This window comes from Octopus sinensis, linkage group LG3, assembly GCF_006345805.1.
Source record: "Octopus sinensis linkage group LG3, ASM634580v1, whole genome shotgun sequence".
Lineage (NCBI taxonomy): Eukaryota > Metazoa > Mollusca > Cephalopoda > Octopoda > Octopodidae > Octopus > Octopus sinensis.
The window spans coordinates 46,188,434-46,208,920 of record NC_042999.1 but is presented as its reverse complement, the minus strand read 5'-3'; the positions used below and the strand labels follow the sequence as shown (position 1 = coordinate 46,208,920).

Below are 20,487 nucleotides of genomic sequence, written 5' to 3'. Positions count from 1 at the left end.
GTGGCACCTTGGGCAAAGTGTTTTCTACTATAGCTTCGAGCCAACCAAAGCCCTGTGAGTGGATTTGGGAGACAGAAACTGAAAGAAGCCCGTCTTGTGTGTGTGTGTGTGTGTGTGTGTGTGTGTTGTGTGTGTGTTTGTGTTTGGGTGTTTGTGTTTGTCCCCCCCCCCAGCATCGCTTAACAACCGATGCTGGAGTGCTTATGTACCCGTAACATAGCGGTTCGGCAAAAGAGACCGATAGAATAAGTACTAGGCTTACAAAGAATAAGTCCTACGGTCGACTTCCTCGACTAAAAGGCGGTGCTCCAGCATGGTCGCAGTCAAATGACTGAAACAAGTAAAAGAGAGTAAAGAGTAATGGATGTAGAATACACTGGCACTCCATCAGTTACGCCGACGAGGGTCTCGATTGATCCAGTCAACAGACCAGCCTGCTCGTGGAATTAACATGCAGGTGACTGAGGCACTCCACAGATACTCCCGTTCCCGTAACAGTGATTCAGCGTGATACAGAATGTGACAAGGCCGGCCCTTTGAATTACAGGTACCACTCGTTTTTGACAGTTGAATGGACAGGAACAACGTGAAATGGAGTGTCTTGCTCAAGGACACAACTCACCGCCGGAAATCGAACTCACGAACGTATTCGTACGTCGATTACCCTTAATCACTAAGCCATCTTTTGGGGAGGGAGCTAGTCGATTACATTGACAGTAAGCTGTACGAGGTTTTGTAATGTGATTTAAGAGAAATTTAGCTACTATTTGTAACAAGTCGACCGAATTTGTACAGGCTTGCTGGTTAAGTTAGTTATTGTTAGTTCAATTCCATCAATCGAACTTTGTTCTATAACAAAAACATAATCTTTTCTTATCGCTGTTAATCGAGTTGCGGTACATTTTTAAGTGCATAATTTAATTTTTTTTTAAATGTTTACACAGGGGCTAAACACAGAGGGGACAAACAAGGACAGACATAGGTAATAAGTCGATTACATCGACCCCAGTGCGTAACTGGTACTTAATTTGTCGACCCCGAAAGGATGAAAGGCAAAGTCGACGTCGGCGGAATTCGAACTCAGAACGTAACGGCAGACGAAATACCTATTTCTTTATTACCCACAACGGGCTAAACATAGAGGGGACAAACAAGGACAGACATAGGTATTAAGTCGATTACATCGACCCCAGTGCGTAACTGGTACTTAATTTATCGACCCCGAAAGGATGAAAGGCAAAGTCGACCTCGGCGGAATTCGAACTCACAACGTAACGGCAGACGAAATACCGCTAAGCATTTCGCCCGGCGTGCTAACGTTTCTGCCAGCTCGCCGCCTTTACACAGGTATTACCGTGATGTGTTAGCTCTTGACCTTGTATCATCTTCTCTCTCTTCTCTCATTGCAGATGCTTAGTCCATTTAGATCTGCTATGCTTTCCTCGCTATCTTCTCACCTTAACCTTGGAGTTTTCTTCAAAGACAGTGTTTCATTGAGATTTGCATTGTTTCAATATTTTATCCAGGTCATCGGAAACTCTTCAAGCACTCCTTCGCTGCTCTCACTTATTGGATGCTGTTAATGTTGATGGGCCCTAGTGCTGAATTTTATCAAGGCTGTCCAGTCTGATACACCCCAGTATCTGATTTTTAAATATTTAAGATCAAAAGGCATATTTCGACAGCAGTTATCTCCCTTACATCTTATTACAGTTTCTTAATTTCTGTTCTGTTACACATTTGTTCGTCCCAGGGGATATTCAACAGCATAACTTCAGCTTTCCTTCGAGAAAATATTGCTTGCTCTCTCAGTCAGCCCTTCTCTAGACCTGGAGAAAGAGTGACTCTTGTCACTAGACAACGTAGTCGATTCTAGAGGAGAGAGAGAGAGAGAGAGAGAGAGGGGTGAGTGGGGAGAGAATCAACTTATGTTTTGATTTTTTACTTTAGAGCAGGCGTGGGCAATCCATTTCGTAAGGTGTGGCATTCAGAAAGTCCCACAGGTGGAAGTTTGCCCATGGACTGCTTTAGAATCAGTACCTGTGACCCTTTACAAGGCACCAGAGACTGCTGCTTGGAGGAATTGGGAAGACCTGGTTATAATGCATGCAATAGAGTTGTTTTGTTTGTTCCTTCTCGAGCCATGCCTGGCTCATAAGGGCTGGTTTCCCGGTTTCCTTGGCGTATAGGTTCTCCACATGGATGGGACACCGATCCGTCGCAGGTGAGCTGCTAGATGCAGGAGGAAAAGTGAGAGAAAGTTGTGGCGAAAGAGTCAGCAGAAGTTCGCCATTACCTTCTACCGGAGCCGCGTGGAGCATAGGTGTTTCGCTCATAAACACACACATCGCCCAGTCTGAGATTCGAACTCGCGATCCTTCGACCGCGAGTCTGCTGCTCTAACCACTAGGCCATGTGCCTCCACTATGCAATAGAGTGGACTTCGTTAAAGGCAACATTGGAGAGCAAGGTGGTGGCATTAAACCGGGCACTGGATTATACCCACCATCTATGTAGGCCACAGCGTGATTTGAACTCCAATGTTCTTACTGCTTTACTAATACATTACCTTGGATTGGCCCTATTTAATATCAACCTCATAAAGATAAAAAGTAAAGCTGTCCATGTTGGGGTTTGATCTCAGAGGGCCAGATGCGTATCCAAGTTCTAAAGTTAAGGGCAACAAACACATTTAAAAAATGGCACTGTGGAACATACCAAACAATTTTGAACTAATTTTGATCAAAATATTTTATTAGTTATAATATACGTAATTGTAAATTCCACCGAGGTCGACTTTGCCTTTCATCCTTTCGGGGTCGATAAATTAAGTACCAGCAACTGGTACTTAATTTATCATTAGCCTTATGAGTCACTTTACAAAATTCTTGTTGCGCGTCTTGACGCTCAGATTCAGACTTAGAGTCAAGCACTACTTATTGACTCTAAAATGAATGTCTTCAAATGACATATATACATACATACATACATACATACAAGTGACAGAGACAGCATTAATACTGAGAAATAATATTTATCCCCACTTAAACGTGGATGTTCTGTTAGAAAAAAAACTATACTAAGGATGAATTGCAACTATCTCTTGCGGTCGAGCGTCCGTCATTGACAAGACCAAGGAAGGTCGAAATCACGTGATCAAGTGGTCTCGATGCTGGAAGTGGCGGGTATTTATCTCTCCTCTGAAAAAGGTGCTAGTCTTTTACAAAGATACAAAACTCTATCGTTAGAATGTAAATAACGAAAACAATTTTCACACTTTTAACTTGAGAAAGGTCTTGCATATTTTTACTGTGCCACTTACAGATTGTATTTGTGCTGTATGTATGTATATATGTATGTATGTATGTATGTATGTATGTATGTATGTATGCATGTATGTATGTATGTATATTTGAGTAGTTGAATGAATTATCTTATTATGGATAATTCGAATTAACCGATACCTGGGTAGCAAATTCACATCAGAAAAAACACGGTTGAAGTTACGTGCCTAGGGCATAGATTACGTACTTTCGTGTGGAAATTTGTATGTTTATTTTAAAAATATAAATATATGAAAGAATGGAGTTGAACGACGAATTAACAAAATTCCTTTATTTTCGACATATGTTTCGAAGGCTGCATATTCCTAATTGCGAAGGAATGAGGAGTACATTATGCCGCTTTCTCATCAGGAAAAGCAAGGAACTTATGTCAACATCAAAATGCACAAAAAACTTTTAGATTGTATTAATTACATTTTTTGTATAATTTTATCAATAAAAATAGTCGAACATTAATTAAAGGAAAAGTCATTACATTAAGTGGATTATAGCATTTATTTTTACAAGAAAAGTATTGATAGTGACATCGAAGTTTTTTCCGGTTGTTGGCTTTGACAAACTGTGGTAGCCTGACAAAGTGACTGGCAAAACATCGGTGTCACTATCAAAGCCTTTCCTTGTAAAAGTTAACGCGGAGTAGATGAAACAGGGACAACTGAAGAAGGGGAATATTCTTTATGTTGCATGTCTCGTTTCTCTGTTTGTTTGTTATTTTTCGTTGTTCGAAAAAAAAGTTCGCTTCTATGTTTTTGTTTTTATGTTTTCATTTCTCATTGTGTTCAATGTTTTTTTGATGTCCTGTACCCATATATGCATGTATATATACATATATATATATATATGTGTAGGTATGTACATATATGTATGTATATTTGCATATATTTATATATTATTTATATTATTATTATTACTACTTTTTTTTTCTTCTTTCAAATTTGCTTCCATTTCTTGCTGAGTGTCTTCCCGACTCCTAGGGCAAAGAAACTTATAGCATACATTGGTAGGCCATTAAACCAAACTCAGTAGTTCGTTCATTTTTTTTAATTTTTTTTTTTTTTAAGTTAAATTAAAATACATGAGCAGCAACAGTTCTCACATCGACAATGCTCTTCTCTTCTCAATACGTGTGATGTACCAGTTAATGCTCTTCTCAATACGTCTGATGTACCAGTTAATTATTATTATTATTTATATTATTATTATTATTATTATTATTATTATATATACACGTGTGTGTGTATGTGCGTGAGTGTGTGTGTGGTGTGTGTACGAAAGTTCTTGAATTAACAAACAGTTCTTGTGATGTCCCCTTCATCTATGCCTTTATGGCTAATAAAAGAAATTATCTTCGTCATCATCATCGTCATAATTATTGTGATTGTTATATTATAAGTAGTAGTAGTAGTAGTAGTAGTAGTAGTAGTAGTAGTAGTAGTAGTAGTAGTAGTAGTAGTAGTAGCAGTAGTAGTAGTTTACAGATTTAACTAGAGAGAAGTTAGAGACAAGAACAGATAGAGATGGAGAGGAGAGAGAATGAGGAATAGAAAGAAGCAGGAAGTGAGGGAGAGTGTATGGAGAAGAACCAGAGACAAGGAGAAGGATATATAGACAAAGAGAGAGGCAGAGGGAGGGAGGGAGAGAGAGAGAGAGAGAGAGAGAGAGAGAGAGAGAAAGAAAAAAAGAAAGATAGATAGATAGATAGATAGATAGATAGATAGATAGATAGATAGATAGATAATAGATAGATAGATAGATAGATAGATAGATAGGAAGAAAGAAAGAAAGAAAGAAAGAAAGAAAGAAAGAAAGAAAGAAAGAAAGAAAGAAAGAAAGAAAGAAAGAAAGAAAGAAAGAAAGAAAGAAAGAAAGACAGACAGACAGAAAGAGACAGAGACAGACAGACAGAACGAGAGAGTGTATATTCTAAAATAGATTATATACTTACTCTTTTCTTTGTCAGCCATTTGAGACCGTGGGAAAAAATTTCGAAGATGATATTTCGGAATCTTTCGTTGTGGCTGTAACATAAGATGATAACTTAAATAAAAAGCATAGAATTGCGGCTATATAAATTGAAATTAGAAACCAAAAGTAATTGACTTTGAAAATATTGTGGTAAGATGATACACACAAGTAAAAATACTCGTTTGTGTATATATGTGTGTGCTTCTGTATCAGCTATCGTTTACTTGTCTCAAACATTAGACTGCAGCTACGAGTTATAAATTTACTGAAATGTTCTCAATGCGTATACAGGAGTAACACTAACCATGTTAGTGTTGCGCACGGTTAGTGGTTTAGTCATTTAGGAACATGTTGCTTTGAACGAGAACTCTCGATCACCATCAAACGATCGCACTAAGTCTGTTCCTTTTAAATGTAAAACCCGAAACTAAGCAACTCAACAAACCCACCTGCCACAAAAAATCTCATTCTTTCATTCAGATAGACAGATTTAAGGCTGCTACCATCATCGTTGATACGAGATAGATTAGTCTGACAAGATTATAAACATTCTAAATTAGAGGCGAGTAAACATGTGCTGTGTGCAAGATGTAAGGTGGAGAGGAACTTCGGTCAGACATTATACGTGCTAGGAACACAGTTAAAAGTAGGTCTTGGTAGGTTACAGCATTGCAGTGAGTGGAGTAGACATAGTTGAGATAGTCAGAATATGAAGCAGAAAAATTCAGTTGACCAATCAAATAATACAAAAGCAATTTCATTCTCTCTATATGCACACCAATTAGAACTAACAGATAAACAAGGAAACCATTTTCTAAATGAGAGTCTCTTAGTGAATTATTCTCTGACTACCAACGACTGGGAACTACATTAATAGTCATGTTGAGTCTTACCATAATAGCTGTTCTAGTGTCGTTGGAGGTATCAAGACTGAAGAAATACCAAGCCTCGTGAAGTTTTGTGACGCAGATAACCTAAGCATTTGCAAAACTAACATCAGGAAACCTGCTAACATCAATTGGGTCAGCATGCAAGCTAGATGGACTTCATACTCAGCGAGAAAGAAGATGGATAGATGGTGGTTGTGAAGACGGTATCACTCCAGAAAGAGTAGTGATTAATCATACCGAAGTAAGAGATGAACGGATCCAAGCACTCAAGACAATTTGGATTTGGGAGGTATGTAAGCTGAAAGGTTTTCGAGATGTACTACGTGACGCATATGTCGAAGAACAGGAAGAGGAAGGACGGATGTGAAATCTATAACTTACAGGACAAAAGCGAATTTCTACAACCCAGTCTATTGTGATTGAGCCAGAGAGTGGATCTATGGATGGATCCAAGTTTCAATAATGCTAAAGGTGACGTAGTGATTAGATTTGTCCGTTAGACGGTCATAAAACTAAAAGACGTGTCTGGAAAGATATGCATGCATGTGTGTGTGTGTGTGTGTATACCTTGTATCTCTTACTTGTTTTAGTCAAAGGACTGCAGCCATGCTGGAGAGCCACCTTGAAGGGATTTTTAGTCGAAAGACTCGACCCCATTATTTACTTTTGAGCCTGACACTCATTTTATCGGTCTGTTTTGCCGAACCGCTATTTTACGGGGACCGACACTGGCTGTCAAGCGGTGGTGGGGAACAAATGTAAACACTTAACCATTCCTGCTCCAATACGTATGTGTGTCCTTGCTTTTGTGTATGTGTCTGTTCATATATATATATATATGCATGTATGTATGTATATATTAATGTATGTATGTATGTATGTATGTATGTATGTATGTATTTATGTATGTATGTATGTATATGTATATATATGTGTATGTGTGTGTCGTGTATATATATATATATATATATATAATATATATATATATATATATATATATATTGGGTCATCCTATAAATATTCCGGTTTTTTCAATTGTATAAACTAAAAGTCAGAGGGGGCAGTATAAACTACCTGCATCAACTTGCTATAAAAACAGGTAGTAATTTTACTTTACATTTATTCTCAGTGCAAGTTTTGAAGAGTGCAGTTCGCTTTTAACATTTATTTTTTCAGAGCTATAATGGAGGTAACAAAGGACTATATTCGGCATATTTTGCTTTATGAGTTCAATAAAGGCAGCAACGCAACGGAAAGTGCGAGGAATAGTAATGTAGTATATGGGGATCAGACAATAAGCGTAAGCCAGTGTCAACGGCAGTTCCAGAAATTGTGAACCGGAGACAACAGCCCAGAAGACATGCCTCGTCTTGAAAGATCTATAGAGTTCGACGACGACGTACTGCAAATCTTGGTGAAACAAAATCCTATCGTAACTGTTGAGGAACTAGCAGAGAAGCTTAGATTTGGTCATCTAACCATTCGTCGACACCTGCGTGTCATCGGAAAAGTCAGCAAATTGGGTCAATGGCTTCCTTACAAATTTTCCGAGTCTAATCATGCGCAGAGGGTGAATGTGTACTCTTCTTTGGTATCACGTCTCAAAAATGAACCTTTTTTGGCCCTTTTTTGGTAACGAGAAATGGGTTCTCCATAAAAATGTCAAGCGCCGAAGACAGTGAGTAGAGAAAGGAGAAACACCGGCACCCCAGGCTAAAGAAAGTATTCACCTACGTAAGGTTTTGTCATCTGTTTGGTGGGATAAGAAAGGTTTAGTCCACTTTGAACTTTTAAGCTCAAACCAAACGATAAGGAGATCTACTGCAAACAGCTTAAGCGGCTTAAATCAGCGTTAGAAGAAAATATTTGGTTTTAAGACGAAAGCTGTTCTTCCATTAGAATAATGCTCGGCCACATTCAAAGAGGATGATATTCCAAAGGCTGGAGCAATGTGAATGGGAAACGGTGCCCCACCCACCTTATTCACTAGACATTGTCCCATCTGATTATCCTTTATTCCGCAGTCTTCAAACTCATTTGGACGGGGGGAAAATTGGATAATATAGACAAGGTCTGAACAGTACTGGAGGAGTATTTCCCGTCACGAACAAGTGAATTTTGGAAGAGGAGCCTTGCAAGTCTACAAGATAGATCATCATCATCATTGTTCGACCGTGGTTGAGACAATGGAATTTACCATGCTACGCCAGACTTCACAGTCCATCATAGCATTACGGAGGTCCTGTTGCTGGATGCCTGTATCCCTGGAGATTACATCAGGGTAGGAGAGTGTGCGCCCTCTGGTATTGCAAGTAGATGGCTTCCAGAGGAGAAGAGTAGAAATTGCCTCGTTTTCAGCTCTACAACAATGTCCAGCAAACTGGACTCTCCTACCTTTCACAAGAGATGACACAGGTGGTAGTTTCCCATATATTTGCATTTTGGTTGGATGAGGCTTCCACGAGAGATTTTGAGCTCTCATAAGGAGGCGAGTGTAGGTTCCATCCAACCGCCTCTCAAAACAAGATAGATGGAAGAGCATTGTAGAAAACGAAGGAGAGTATATTTTAGATTAAAAAAAACTTTGTTTATCATAATTTTGAAAAATAAAAGAAGTATTAAAAAACCGCATTATTTATGGGATGACCCAATATATATGTGCGTGTGTGTGTGTGTACATGTGTGCGCGCGCGTGTGAGTGTGTGTCTATTCTTATTCTTTCACTTGTTTCAGGCATTTAACTGCGGCCATGCTGGAGCACTGTCTATGTATGTATATGTGTGTGTGTGTGTGTGTGAGTGTGTGTGTGTGTGTGTGTGTACTAGTATCGTTCTCTCGCTCTTCCCCTCTCTCTCACTCTTACTCCCTAATTGACAAACAAACAGACAGATAGGTAGATAGATGCGTGCAAGATTACTATACATACTTACATGCATGCATTCATATTTACATACATATATGCATACATACATGCATACATACATACACACACACGGATACATACATACATACATACATACATGCATACACACATACATACACACACACGGATACATACATACATACATACATACATACATACATACATACATACATGCATACATACATACATACACACACACACGGATACATACATACATACATACATACATACATGCATACATACATACACACGGATACATACATACATACATACATACATGCATACATACATACACACACACGGATACATACATACATACATGCATACATACATACACACACGGATACATACATACATACATACATACATACATACACACACACATACATACATACATACATACATACATACATACATAAATACATACATACATACATACACGCATAAACTGCTACATATGTGTCAGTGTCTGTGAGTTTGCATGCGTGGGCGTATAAATTTCCAGTATAATCGAAAACTAAAGATATAATTTTAGCAGCACTGACCAAAGTAACACTTTGTCTTCGATCCACTTCTTAATGCGGTGACTCATAATAACGACTACCCTTCTCATTGCAGTACTATGATCTCAGTTTGCAACAAACACTACGCTTACTAACTACAATAATAGTATGCTTCATTTAACTATGTCATGAAATCAGCTTAAAGTACACGCATATACTCCAGCTTTTACTTTTGTCACAGACTCTGTGTCTCATTCGTGTTGCTATCTGTGTTTCTGTGTTTCATTCCCTTTACAAAATCGATTTCTTCTTACCGATGAATAATAGCTCGGTTTTCACAATGAAGCTTATGATAGAATGTGGTGGCGTTTATGATATTCCCAGATGCATATTCTCGAAAATCAAGTTAAAAATGGCCACAGTATAGCTTTGTTAAGCTATACGCAAACAAACTGGTGGAGACGAGAATACATTCACCAAAGGTTTATTTCTTTAGATACAATAGGGCTTAAGTCTATACTTCGCTGCGGGTTAGCTAGGAAGTTGGTCAGCAAGAAAATAGAATGACTTCCGAGAAGAAGGTAAACAGAAGAATGTCAACAGCTTTTTAAGTTCGGTCCTACCACTTTATTTGGTGCCCTGGGAGATTTAGATCTCCACATCGTTTGATCTCCTTCATGTCAAATATATATCAAATTTTCGTTTTCTCTAATAGGAAGCAATTACCATAAAGTAAAATGCAAGGAACCCGAGTTTCTACTGATTTAAGATATAATTTTATTACAGCACTTTAGCTGCAAACGCCCTAATGAAATGCACGAATAATGCACCATGTCGTCACTCGCTTGCAAAGTCTTCTTCGTGTTCCAGCAGAAAACTGTAAATTTGTTCTCATGATATAAAACTTAATAGCAGTTAAAGGAATGTCTGGAGGGATTTGGGATTAACTCAGCGATTCTCAAACTGACAAATAACAGCCTCCCTTACAAACATGTTAGAGAAATTTTTTTCCCATCTTCTCTTCGTTAGTGAGAAGAAAATACAGAGTTTTCGTTCAAATAATACTTCTTTCTTTGGTGTTGAACGAGTCAAAAATGTTGGAAGCCAACTTAATTTTATTAACCGTGGTAATTTATTTGCTCCTTTTCAATCTTCACAGCCCCGACTAATACGGTAAGCATTGGATTAACTGACGTTACGGCGAGAAATATGGCATGCGAAAACAAAATCCAATCTTATTTAATCATTGATTAGAGGGGTCAGATAGTGGAGTTAAACCAGACAGCAGACGAAGTCAACCACTCAAGAATTGGCACGGTTACTCCGGCGAGTTTCCATACAGTTTCTTTTTTCTTTATTGCCCACCAGGGGCTAAACATAGAGGGGACAAACAAGGACAGACAAAAAGATTAAGTCAATTACATCGACCCTAGTACGTAACTGGTACTTAATTTATCAACCCCGAAAGGATGAAAAGCAAAGTCGACCTCGGCGGAATTTGAACTCAGAACGTAAAGACAGACGAAAAACCTATTTCTTTACTACCCACAAGGGGCTAAACACAGAGGACAAACAGATTAAAGCGATTATATCGACTCCAGTGCGTAACTGGTACTTATTTAATCGACCCCGAAAGGATGAAAGGCAAAGTCGGCCTCGGCAGAATTTCAACTCAGAACGTAGCGGCAGACGAAATACCGCTAAGCATTTCACCCGGCATGCTAACATGTCTGCCAGTTCGCCGTTTCCATACAGTTTCTGCCCACCAAATTTCCGTTTCAGAGCTTTGGTTAACCCGTGGTTATATTGACAGATATTTTCTCAAATTACTGAGTGATAGAATTGGACAGGACAGTCACAACTTCTGCAAAAGTTTATAATGCTATTTATACCAACTATCAACAGTTAGTTATACAGAGATCCGAAAAAACAGCAAGCTCACGAGCCAATGAAAGAGCATCTACGTGGTCCCTCGACCTGCAAAAAGTTTAGTATCCAAATTGTTTTCAAATTACAATCTATCTTGTAGCTTCTTTGCCTGTTCAGTGTATTTGCCTGGCATTCATGCATCATATATGACACATTTCCATCTTTCTTTCAAGCACCAGCGTAATTTGGGACTTATGAAAGGAATGTTTTACATTCCTCAGAATGTGTTAAAACAAAGAATTGTAGCGTAGCTATAACCAAGACCAGATGCAATACATAGTCAATCATTTATAAACAGCTGCCGTAGGACTAACTAAAAGTCTGAAAACGAACACGGACGTCCAGGGCCAACTTATTAAAATGATTTGTACAAAGTATCAAAAACATAAAGGACATGCTGGATAATGTAGTTTAAGATAAACTATGAGAGCTTTACCTTTTGACCGACAGATTTTAAAAATAATTTTTTGTAACTAAACACTTTCGAACTTCGGACACTGGTAGAATGTGTCATATAAAAAATCTTTTACTCTTAGCGTTTTTGAGAAAAGCTTATATTTAGGAAGTTATTTCAAGTTCAAGTTGTCGTATTTCGGTAATTTCAACCAATCAATGACGTGTATTCAGCTGAATAAAATTACTGCTGTTGCTTGTCAACAAGAACTTCCGGTGGCGTATATATCGTTTGTCACTGTTATTTAGGACAACCCTAACCCTAAAACCCTAACACTCTAACCATAACCATAAAACCTTAAAGCTAAAACGAGTACAAATGCACGAACGATGTCATAAATAACTGACAAGCGAAAAATACACCGCCGATAGTTGTTATTGACAAAGGCAGTAATTTTATTCAGTTGAATACACGTCATTGATTGGTTGAAATTACCGAAATACGACAACTTTAATGTGAAATAACTTCTTAAATATAAGCTTTTCTCTAAAACGCTAAGAGTAAAAGATTTTTTATATGACACATTCTACCAGTGTCCGAAGTTTGAAGGTGTTTAGTTACAAAAAATTATTTTTTAAATCTGTCGATCAAAAGGTAAAAATCCTAAACTATGTGTTAATAAGACTGGATGGTCATGAATAGAATGAACTTGACCATAGGTCCAGAGGTGACCTGGATTTGATCAACATCAATAATAACAATGTTTAGGAAGGGCATCCAGCTGTAGAAACACTGCCAGATCAGACTGGAGCCTGGTAAAGCCCCCTGACTTCCCAGACCCCGGTCGAACCGTCGACCCCGTGCTAGCACAGAAAACGGACGTTAAACGATGATGATGATGATGATGTTGTATCAGTCATAAATCATTTCATTTCCACATAAATTACTTGATGGTTGAAAGGTAAAACTGACCTTGGTGGAACATATTTTATTGACCCCAGAAGTGTAAAAGACGAAGATGACCCCCAGAAAAGGGAAAACAAAAACGTACAAGGTATCATATGGAATGTAAATTTGATGCTGGACAATAAAACGATCTCACTAAGTTAAATTGAAGAAATTGCATGTTCCTAAGTGATAACTAATCATCTCTTTACATTCTAACACAATCTATTTGAATTATCAATGGTACCAACTACTGTTACAAAACACAAACAAAGCAGGAGATCAGTCAGGATAATTTAAAAAGCATGATACGATAGCTATCAACTCGAATCATTAAATCAAGTATTTAAAAGAAATGTTCATGGCAACAAAGATACATAGAAGTGCAACCGAGTAAAATGAGCAACCGTCACGTATCAAATGATCGTTATTGAGAGATATTAGATGAGGTGACACTATCACACGTTATCTAAGGAAACTAACCTCCAGGTTGCATTTAAGTATGTTGAGGTAAATGGATAGATTGATCGTCAATGAATGGAAATATACGAACAAGTAAATAATTTTGTTGTAGCATTTAATGTCTTATCTAACATGTTTAACCCATTCGTTACCGTATTTATTTTGAGATACTTTGTGTTTCTTTCAATTAATTTTAAACAAAACAAAGAATTTTGTAAAATAACTTAGCTATCATTAAGCTGGTGTTAGGAACAAAAATTGTGACTAAGGTTTGGTGGAAGATTTTAATTCGTACTACAGAGCCATAGGCGGTTTCAGCTGGATTGGTATCGAAAGGGTAAATGATATTATCTATACAGTTACATTGCTTTTAGCTTGATTTACAAGCGAGCTTTAGTTTTGTCACTGGTGTCTTGGTACTATCTGTAGATAATACACCTAACACATACAAATTTATATATATATATATAAAACTTAGAACTTAATTTTATTCTTAAAGTCTGGTACGAGTTTTATTGGTATTTTTCCCCAAACTGCTACGTTAGGAGGACATAAACAAACTGACATCAGTTGTTAAGCAGTGGACGGGACAAACACAAAGGCACACACACACACACACACACATGATAGATAGATGGATGGATGGATGGATGGATAGATAGATAGATAGATAGATAGATAGATAGATAGATAGATAGATAGATAGATAGATAGATAGATAGATAGATAGATAGATAGATAGATAGATAGATAGATAGATAGATAGATAGATAGATAGATAGATAGATAGATAGATAGATAGATAGATAGATAGATAGATAGATAGATAGATAGATGATAGCCTTTCATTTTCAATCTCCCAAATCCACTCAGAAAGCTTTGTCGGTTGGTCTGGGGCCATACTAAAAGACACTTGCTCAAGGTACCACACAGTGAGACTGAACCCAAGATATCACTGTTGGGAAGCAAGCTTCTTACCCACATAGCCATGCCTTCATCTATTTTGCATACTGTTTTTTCTTTCCATCATTTCATATCTAGCAATCTGCTTTGTATGGTTTTTAGTAACTGTGTTGCTAATGGAATTGTTTTAATTTAGAAGACTGTGTTTGGTTCTGATATCTTTTCATCATTAATTAGTTCGTAAATAAATGAAATAACATTCTATTCGATTTTTATTGTTAATTAAACTTCAAACAGTTTGTTTATTTCTCCTTTTTTTAATTCCTCTCAATTGATTGTTTTATTGTGGTTAAAGTATATAATCTCCTATAACCAAACAGTGTAAACCAGCGGGAAATTTACTTTCAAAATGATGCTAGCAGGTAAAAAGTGGAATGAGGAAATGTTGAAAACTCCTACAGTAAATACAAAGGAACAAAACAGATATCTGTAGAGAAATTGCTATCTCAAGAAATACTGGCTTCAAATTTTTGGTATAAGTACAAGACCAGTAGTTTTATGAAAAAGGGCTAGTCAATTACATCAACCCCAGTATACAACTGGTACATATTTTACCAACCCCGAAAGGATGAAATGTAAAAATTTATCCCAGCAGCATGTGAACTCAGAATGTAAAGCCAGAAGAAATGCCTTAAAGTATTTTGTCTGGCGTGGTAACGATTCTGTCGGCTTGCTGTCTTACACTTCAAGAAATAACATTAAGTGTACAATAATGCAAGCTAAATTTCCTATGTGGTTTAGAGGTCCACTTCCCAATTACATGGATTCAGGTTCAACCCAGCCATGTCGTACTTTGGGCAAATGGTTTCTGTTATAATCCCAGACTGACAAAATCTTTATGAGTAGATTTGGGTGAAAGAAACTAAAAGAAGATTGTCATACAGGTGTAGCATACGCGAAGTGAAATTCTCTCTGTCTCTCTGATACATATAACATAAATATAGATATAACAGCTAATCTTCAGCCACTTGGGCCCTGTTGTGTCCACTACTCTGATTGGTTGGTATTGGCGCAATTTGTCTCTTGCTCTATTACGCGCCAATGTGCAACCCAATCAATCGCAGCCTTCTGATAAGGTCCCATGACACAGTTTTTCTAAAGCTCTGTTTGAGCCTATAATTTGCTATAAAACACAGTGATTTATCGAGTCATGCGTCTTTGGGTCTAGACCACTGACCACAGAGCCATTTCCAGTGACACAGCCAGTTCCAGCGACGACACCAACACCAGCAGTATTCAGGACTTCCACCTCCATCTCCTTCATCTTAATGTCACCTCCAAGCTTAACGTCACCTCCACCATTGTCACCTTCATCTTATCGATGCCAACAACATCTCTACGTACACAGCAACATTCACCAAGGTTAACTTCTCAGTTTGTGAATACTTCACCATGGTTAACAGTAAGCTCAACCTGCAAGAACCTTCTGCACCAAGTAACCCAGCAGTGGCATTGTAGCCACAACTGCTTACATGACATGAGCTTTCAATCGGCTCTGCTTTTTACGCCTCAAATTCGTTACAGAACTTCTACTATTGCGTACCTTACTACGAACTGGTATTTATCTTCATTGTGTCTGAACTTCTTCTAGCGTTTTATTATAGACTCTTTCTATGCTCTGTGTTTTATCTCACACACATACGCCCTTGTTTGTACACACATACACATTATGTATGCTTGACAGCCTGTCTATTATTGTTCTTATTATATGTGTACTCATGACGCACACACAGACACACACTCTACTAACCTCTAAATAAAACCTTTCTCTTAACATTCTACGGTTGTGTCGTCTTCCTTTTTCTTTGCTGGCACTCATATTCAATTATCCATTTTGGCTTTCATTGTAAGCGACCGTGTGGTGTATTAAAGGAGTTAAAGGAGTCATTCATTCGTCACCATCTCTTTTCGGACGGTCGTTCTACACATGTATATGTAACTATGTGTTTGTATATGTATCTATCTGTATGTGTGGGAAGGGTGTTTTGCATACCTGTCTCTATGTTTCCTTTTCATGACATTGCATCATAGTTGTAAATGAGCATCACTGTCATAAAAGAGGTGTCGTTTGTGTCTAATTTTCCATGAAAATATATCCAATCCAATCATGGAAACATGCATGTAAGGATTAGTGACAAGAAGAGCTTCCAGCCATAGAAAATTAGGACTCACGCAAGCATGAAAGAGCAGATGTCAAAACAATGATGATGATGATGATGATGATGACTGCAATGATGAGGATGTCAACGATGATTACAACAATGATATATCAAAATTAAAATGAATAAATATGAAAAAATAATAATTTTAGAAAAGACTAAATACAATAACGTTTTCCATGGAAAGCTTTTAGTGGAGGGAATGTCTAGTAAATTATATCAATTTCAAACAAATGCTTCGTTGAAATTTATTTTATTGATCCCAGTTGGATGAAAAACAAAGCCAACCTCAGCAAGATTTAAACTCAAAATGCAAATTGATGCAACTAAATATAATACTGAAAGGCAACTCGACTGTCACACCACCAATTCTGCCGAAATGTAATGCTAATAAATATGTTACTGGCTGGTGTACAAAATGTTGCATACTCTTAAACTCTTTTACATGTTTCAGCCATTTGACTGTGGTCATGCTGGAGCACCGCCTTTAGTCAAGCAAATCGATCCCAGGACTTATTCTTTGTAAGACTAGTACTTATTCTATCGGTCTCTTTTGCCGAACTGCTAAGTTACAAGGACGTAAACACACCAGCTTCGGTTGTCAAGCGATGTTGGGGAGACAAACACACACACACACACATATATATATATATATACAACGGGCTTCTTTCAGTTTCCGTCTACCAGATCCACTCACAAGGCTTTGTTTGGCCCAAGGCTATAGTAAAAGACACTTACCCAAGGTGCCATGCAGAGGGACTGAGCCCGGAACCATGTGGTTTGTAAGCAAGCTACTTAACACACAGCCACTCCTGCGCCTAAAAATTCTTAACTGAATAAAATTTATCTCATAGTTGGAGAAAAGACACAAAGACCTAGCAGTGAATGCCACCAGTTGTTAAAGAAAAGGGGAAATAATTTCAAAACATTAAACATTTTTTTCTTTGGAAATTAATTTACATGCTTAGGAGAAAGTCTGAGCATAGCTTGCAGGCAAGGGAATAACTATGAAATCATTTCAGTCTATAAGAGCTTATCAGCATAATAGAGTCTACTTATTTAGCCAAATTTGTGATATTGGCCTGATTGAGTTATTTCTTTTAGCTTATGATATTTTTTTGATTAAGCAAATTATATTGTCAAAAGGTATCATTTTGTTTCTTGTTTTTAATGTAAAAATTTATAGATCTTGGGTAAGCCATTGAACTACATCCAGTGGTAAAACTCCTGCTGAAGACTTTAGGAACTTTTGGGTATATGGAGCTACACTTTGGTCACCTAATCACCAAAATCCCCAGGTGTGCTCAGGCTCGGAGTGGTATTAGCTGTTAAGGGTTCTGGTTAATGTTCAAATAACAAAAGTGAGTCTTATGATAAAAATACACAGAGCTCAAAGAATAGCTGTCATATGTCACATAATTATCTCCCCTTATATTTGACAATTTCTAATAATTGTTGTTAAGTTTTTTTTTCTTTCTTTCCCCAACTAGTTGTCGGAGCACTGCACCCTTCAAAACTTCCATGCTTCCTGAGATTCGCCAACACTACACCTGATTTTCTCCCCTCCATACACACGCAAGCATGTATCTGACTCATACACTGTTCACTTTCCAGACATTTCTACATTACTGCATATGCTTTATACGAACTTTTGACAAGTTGTGGTGCACCTGAGCACTGTATACAATAATTTCATTATTATTATTATTATTATTATTATTATCATTATTATTATAAGAAAGAAATGTCAATTAATTACAAATATTTTGTGTACTGCACTCAGTACATCACCTACTCATCATCATCATCATCATCATCATCGTTTTAACATCCACTTTTCCATGCACTTTCTGTCACTAACCCTCACTTGTTTCGAAATAAGATAATGTTTCTCATTATCCTTTAAATTCTGCCGAGGTTGACTTTGCCTTTCATCCTTTTGGGGGTCGATAAATTAAGTACCTATTTCTTTATTGCCCACAAGGGGCTAAACACAGAGGGGACAAACAAGGACAGACATATTAAGTCGATTACATCGACCCCAGTGCGTAACTGGTACTTAATTTATCGACCCCGAAAGGATGAAAGGCGAAGTCGACCTCGGCGGAATTTGAACTCAGAACGCTGCGTCAGACGAAATACCGCTAAGCATTTCGCATGGCGCGCTAACATTTCTGCCAGCTCACCGCCTCACGATAAATTAAGTACCAGTTACACACTGGGTTCGATGTAATCGACTTAATCCCTTTGTCTGTCCTTGTTAGTTCCCTCTATGTTTAGCCCCTTGTGGGCAATAAAAAAATTAAAAAATTAAAAAAATTAAAATTAAAAAACAAACAGCTTAATGGTTGAAGATGTTTTCACAGATGGTTGCAAACAAATAACACTGATGGTATAAAAAGTCGGCGAGCTGGCAGAAACGTTAGCGCGCCGGACGAAATGCTGAGCGGTATTTTGTCTGCCGCTATGTTCTGAGTTCAAATTCCACTGAGGTCGACTTTGCCTTTCATCCTTTCGGGGTCGATAAATTAAGTACCAGTTACGCACTGGGGTCGATGCAATCGACTTAATACCTATGTCTGTCCTTGTTTGTCCCCTCTATGTTTAGCCCCTTGTGGGTAATAAAGAAATAGGTATGAACAGTGACGTTGTTTATATTCAGTATGCAAATTTTAAGACCCAAGAAAGAAACATTCATGCACACGCACGCACACACACACACACACACACACTCTCACTCACCACATGAGACACAACACAAGTGCTCTGTATCACGCTGTTTAGCAGCAATAAAAATTGCAGCTATGTTAGCATGCTGAATCGAAAGGAGAGCTTCAAAACAAAACAATGTATTTCTGTTATGATAATATTTACCATTTCCATGCTCGGCTTTGATATTCCGTATGTTGCAGCTTTGAAGCGATTATATGAATTTCTTTCAAGAGGTTGATTCCAACAAACTCTGGTCTCCGAGACATGATTCTATAGACTGAAAAGCAAAGAGAAAGAAGAAAAAGATATAGAGCCTTGCATGAAAAGAATTTGGAAGTTCAAATTATGTACTGAAAGATTTTTAACCCTTTAGCATTCAAATTACTCTGTCAAATGTAATGCTTCTTTATTCACATTGTTTCAAATTAATTTCTTATCTCCTATCTCTTACTTATTTTGGACAGCGACCATGCTGGGGCACTGCCTTGAAGAACTTTTAGTCAAATGCGTAGAAGTGGCTGTGTGGTAAGTAGCTTGCTTATGAACCACATGGTTCTAGGTTCAGTCCCACTGTGTGGCACCTTGAGCAAGTGTCTTCTACTATAGCCTCGGGCCGACCAAAGCCTTGTGAGTGGATTTGGTAGATGGAAACTGAAAGAAGCCTGTCGTATATAAGTATATATATATATATATGTGTGTGTGTGCATGTGTGTGTTTTCCCACCCCCAGCATCGCTTGACAACCGATGGTGGTGTGTTTACGTCCTTGTAACTTAGCGATTCGGCAAAAGATACCAATCGAATAAGTACTAGGCTTACAAAGAATAAGTCCTGGGGTCGATTTGCTCGACTAAAGGCAGTGCTCCAGCATGGCCACAGTCAAATGACTGAAACAAGTAAAAGAAAAATTAATCAATCCCAATACTTATTCTTTTTTCAGCTGGGTACTGATTCTATTGGTTGCATTTTCTGAGATGCTAAGTTACAGGGACATAAACACGCCAACACCAGTTGTCAAGCAGTGGTGGTGGGGAGGAGCAAATACAGAAACAAAGATACAAAGGCACTTACACACATACAAGAAATCAAGCATTATCTTAACCCTTTCATTACCAATCCAGCCGAAACCGCCTCTGGCTCTGTAGTACAAATGTCTTGTTTTCTTAAGTTTGGAATTAAAATCTCCCACCAAACCTTAGTCACAATTTATGTTACTAACGCTAGCTTAATGGTAATTCTTTTCTTTCTTTTTATTCTTTTACTTGTTCCAGTCATTTGACTGCGGCCATGCTGGAGCAC

The 20,487-nt window shown here is 37.8% G+C and overlaps 1 protein-coding gene across 1 annotated transcript in view; it reads right to left on the bottom strand.

Annotated features, from left to right (window-relative positions):
• Positions 1-20,487, bottom strand: part of LOC118762684 (serine-rich adhesin for platelets-like) — a 110,952-nt gene that overhangs the window by 39,742 nt on the left and 50,723 nt on the right. The window contains exons 2-3 of the mRNA XM_036501646.1: positions 19,352-19,466; positions 5,290-5,362 (exon numbers count right to left, since the gene is read on the bottom strand). Coding sequence (XP_036357539.1) covers positions 5,290-5,362; positions 19,352-19,455 — 177 coding nt within the window. The 5' untranslated portion in view covers positions 19,456-19,466. The remainder of the gene's footprint in view (positions 1-5,289; positions 5,363-19,351; positions 19,467-20,487) is intronic.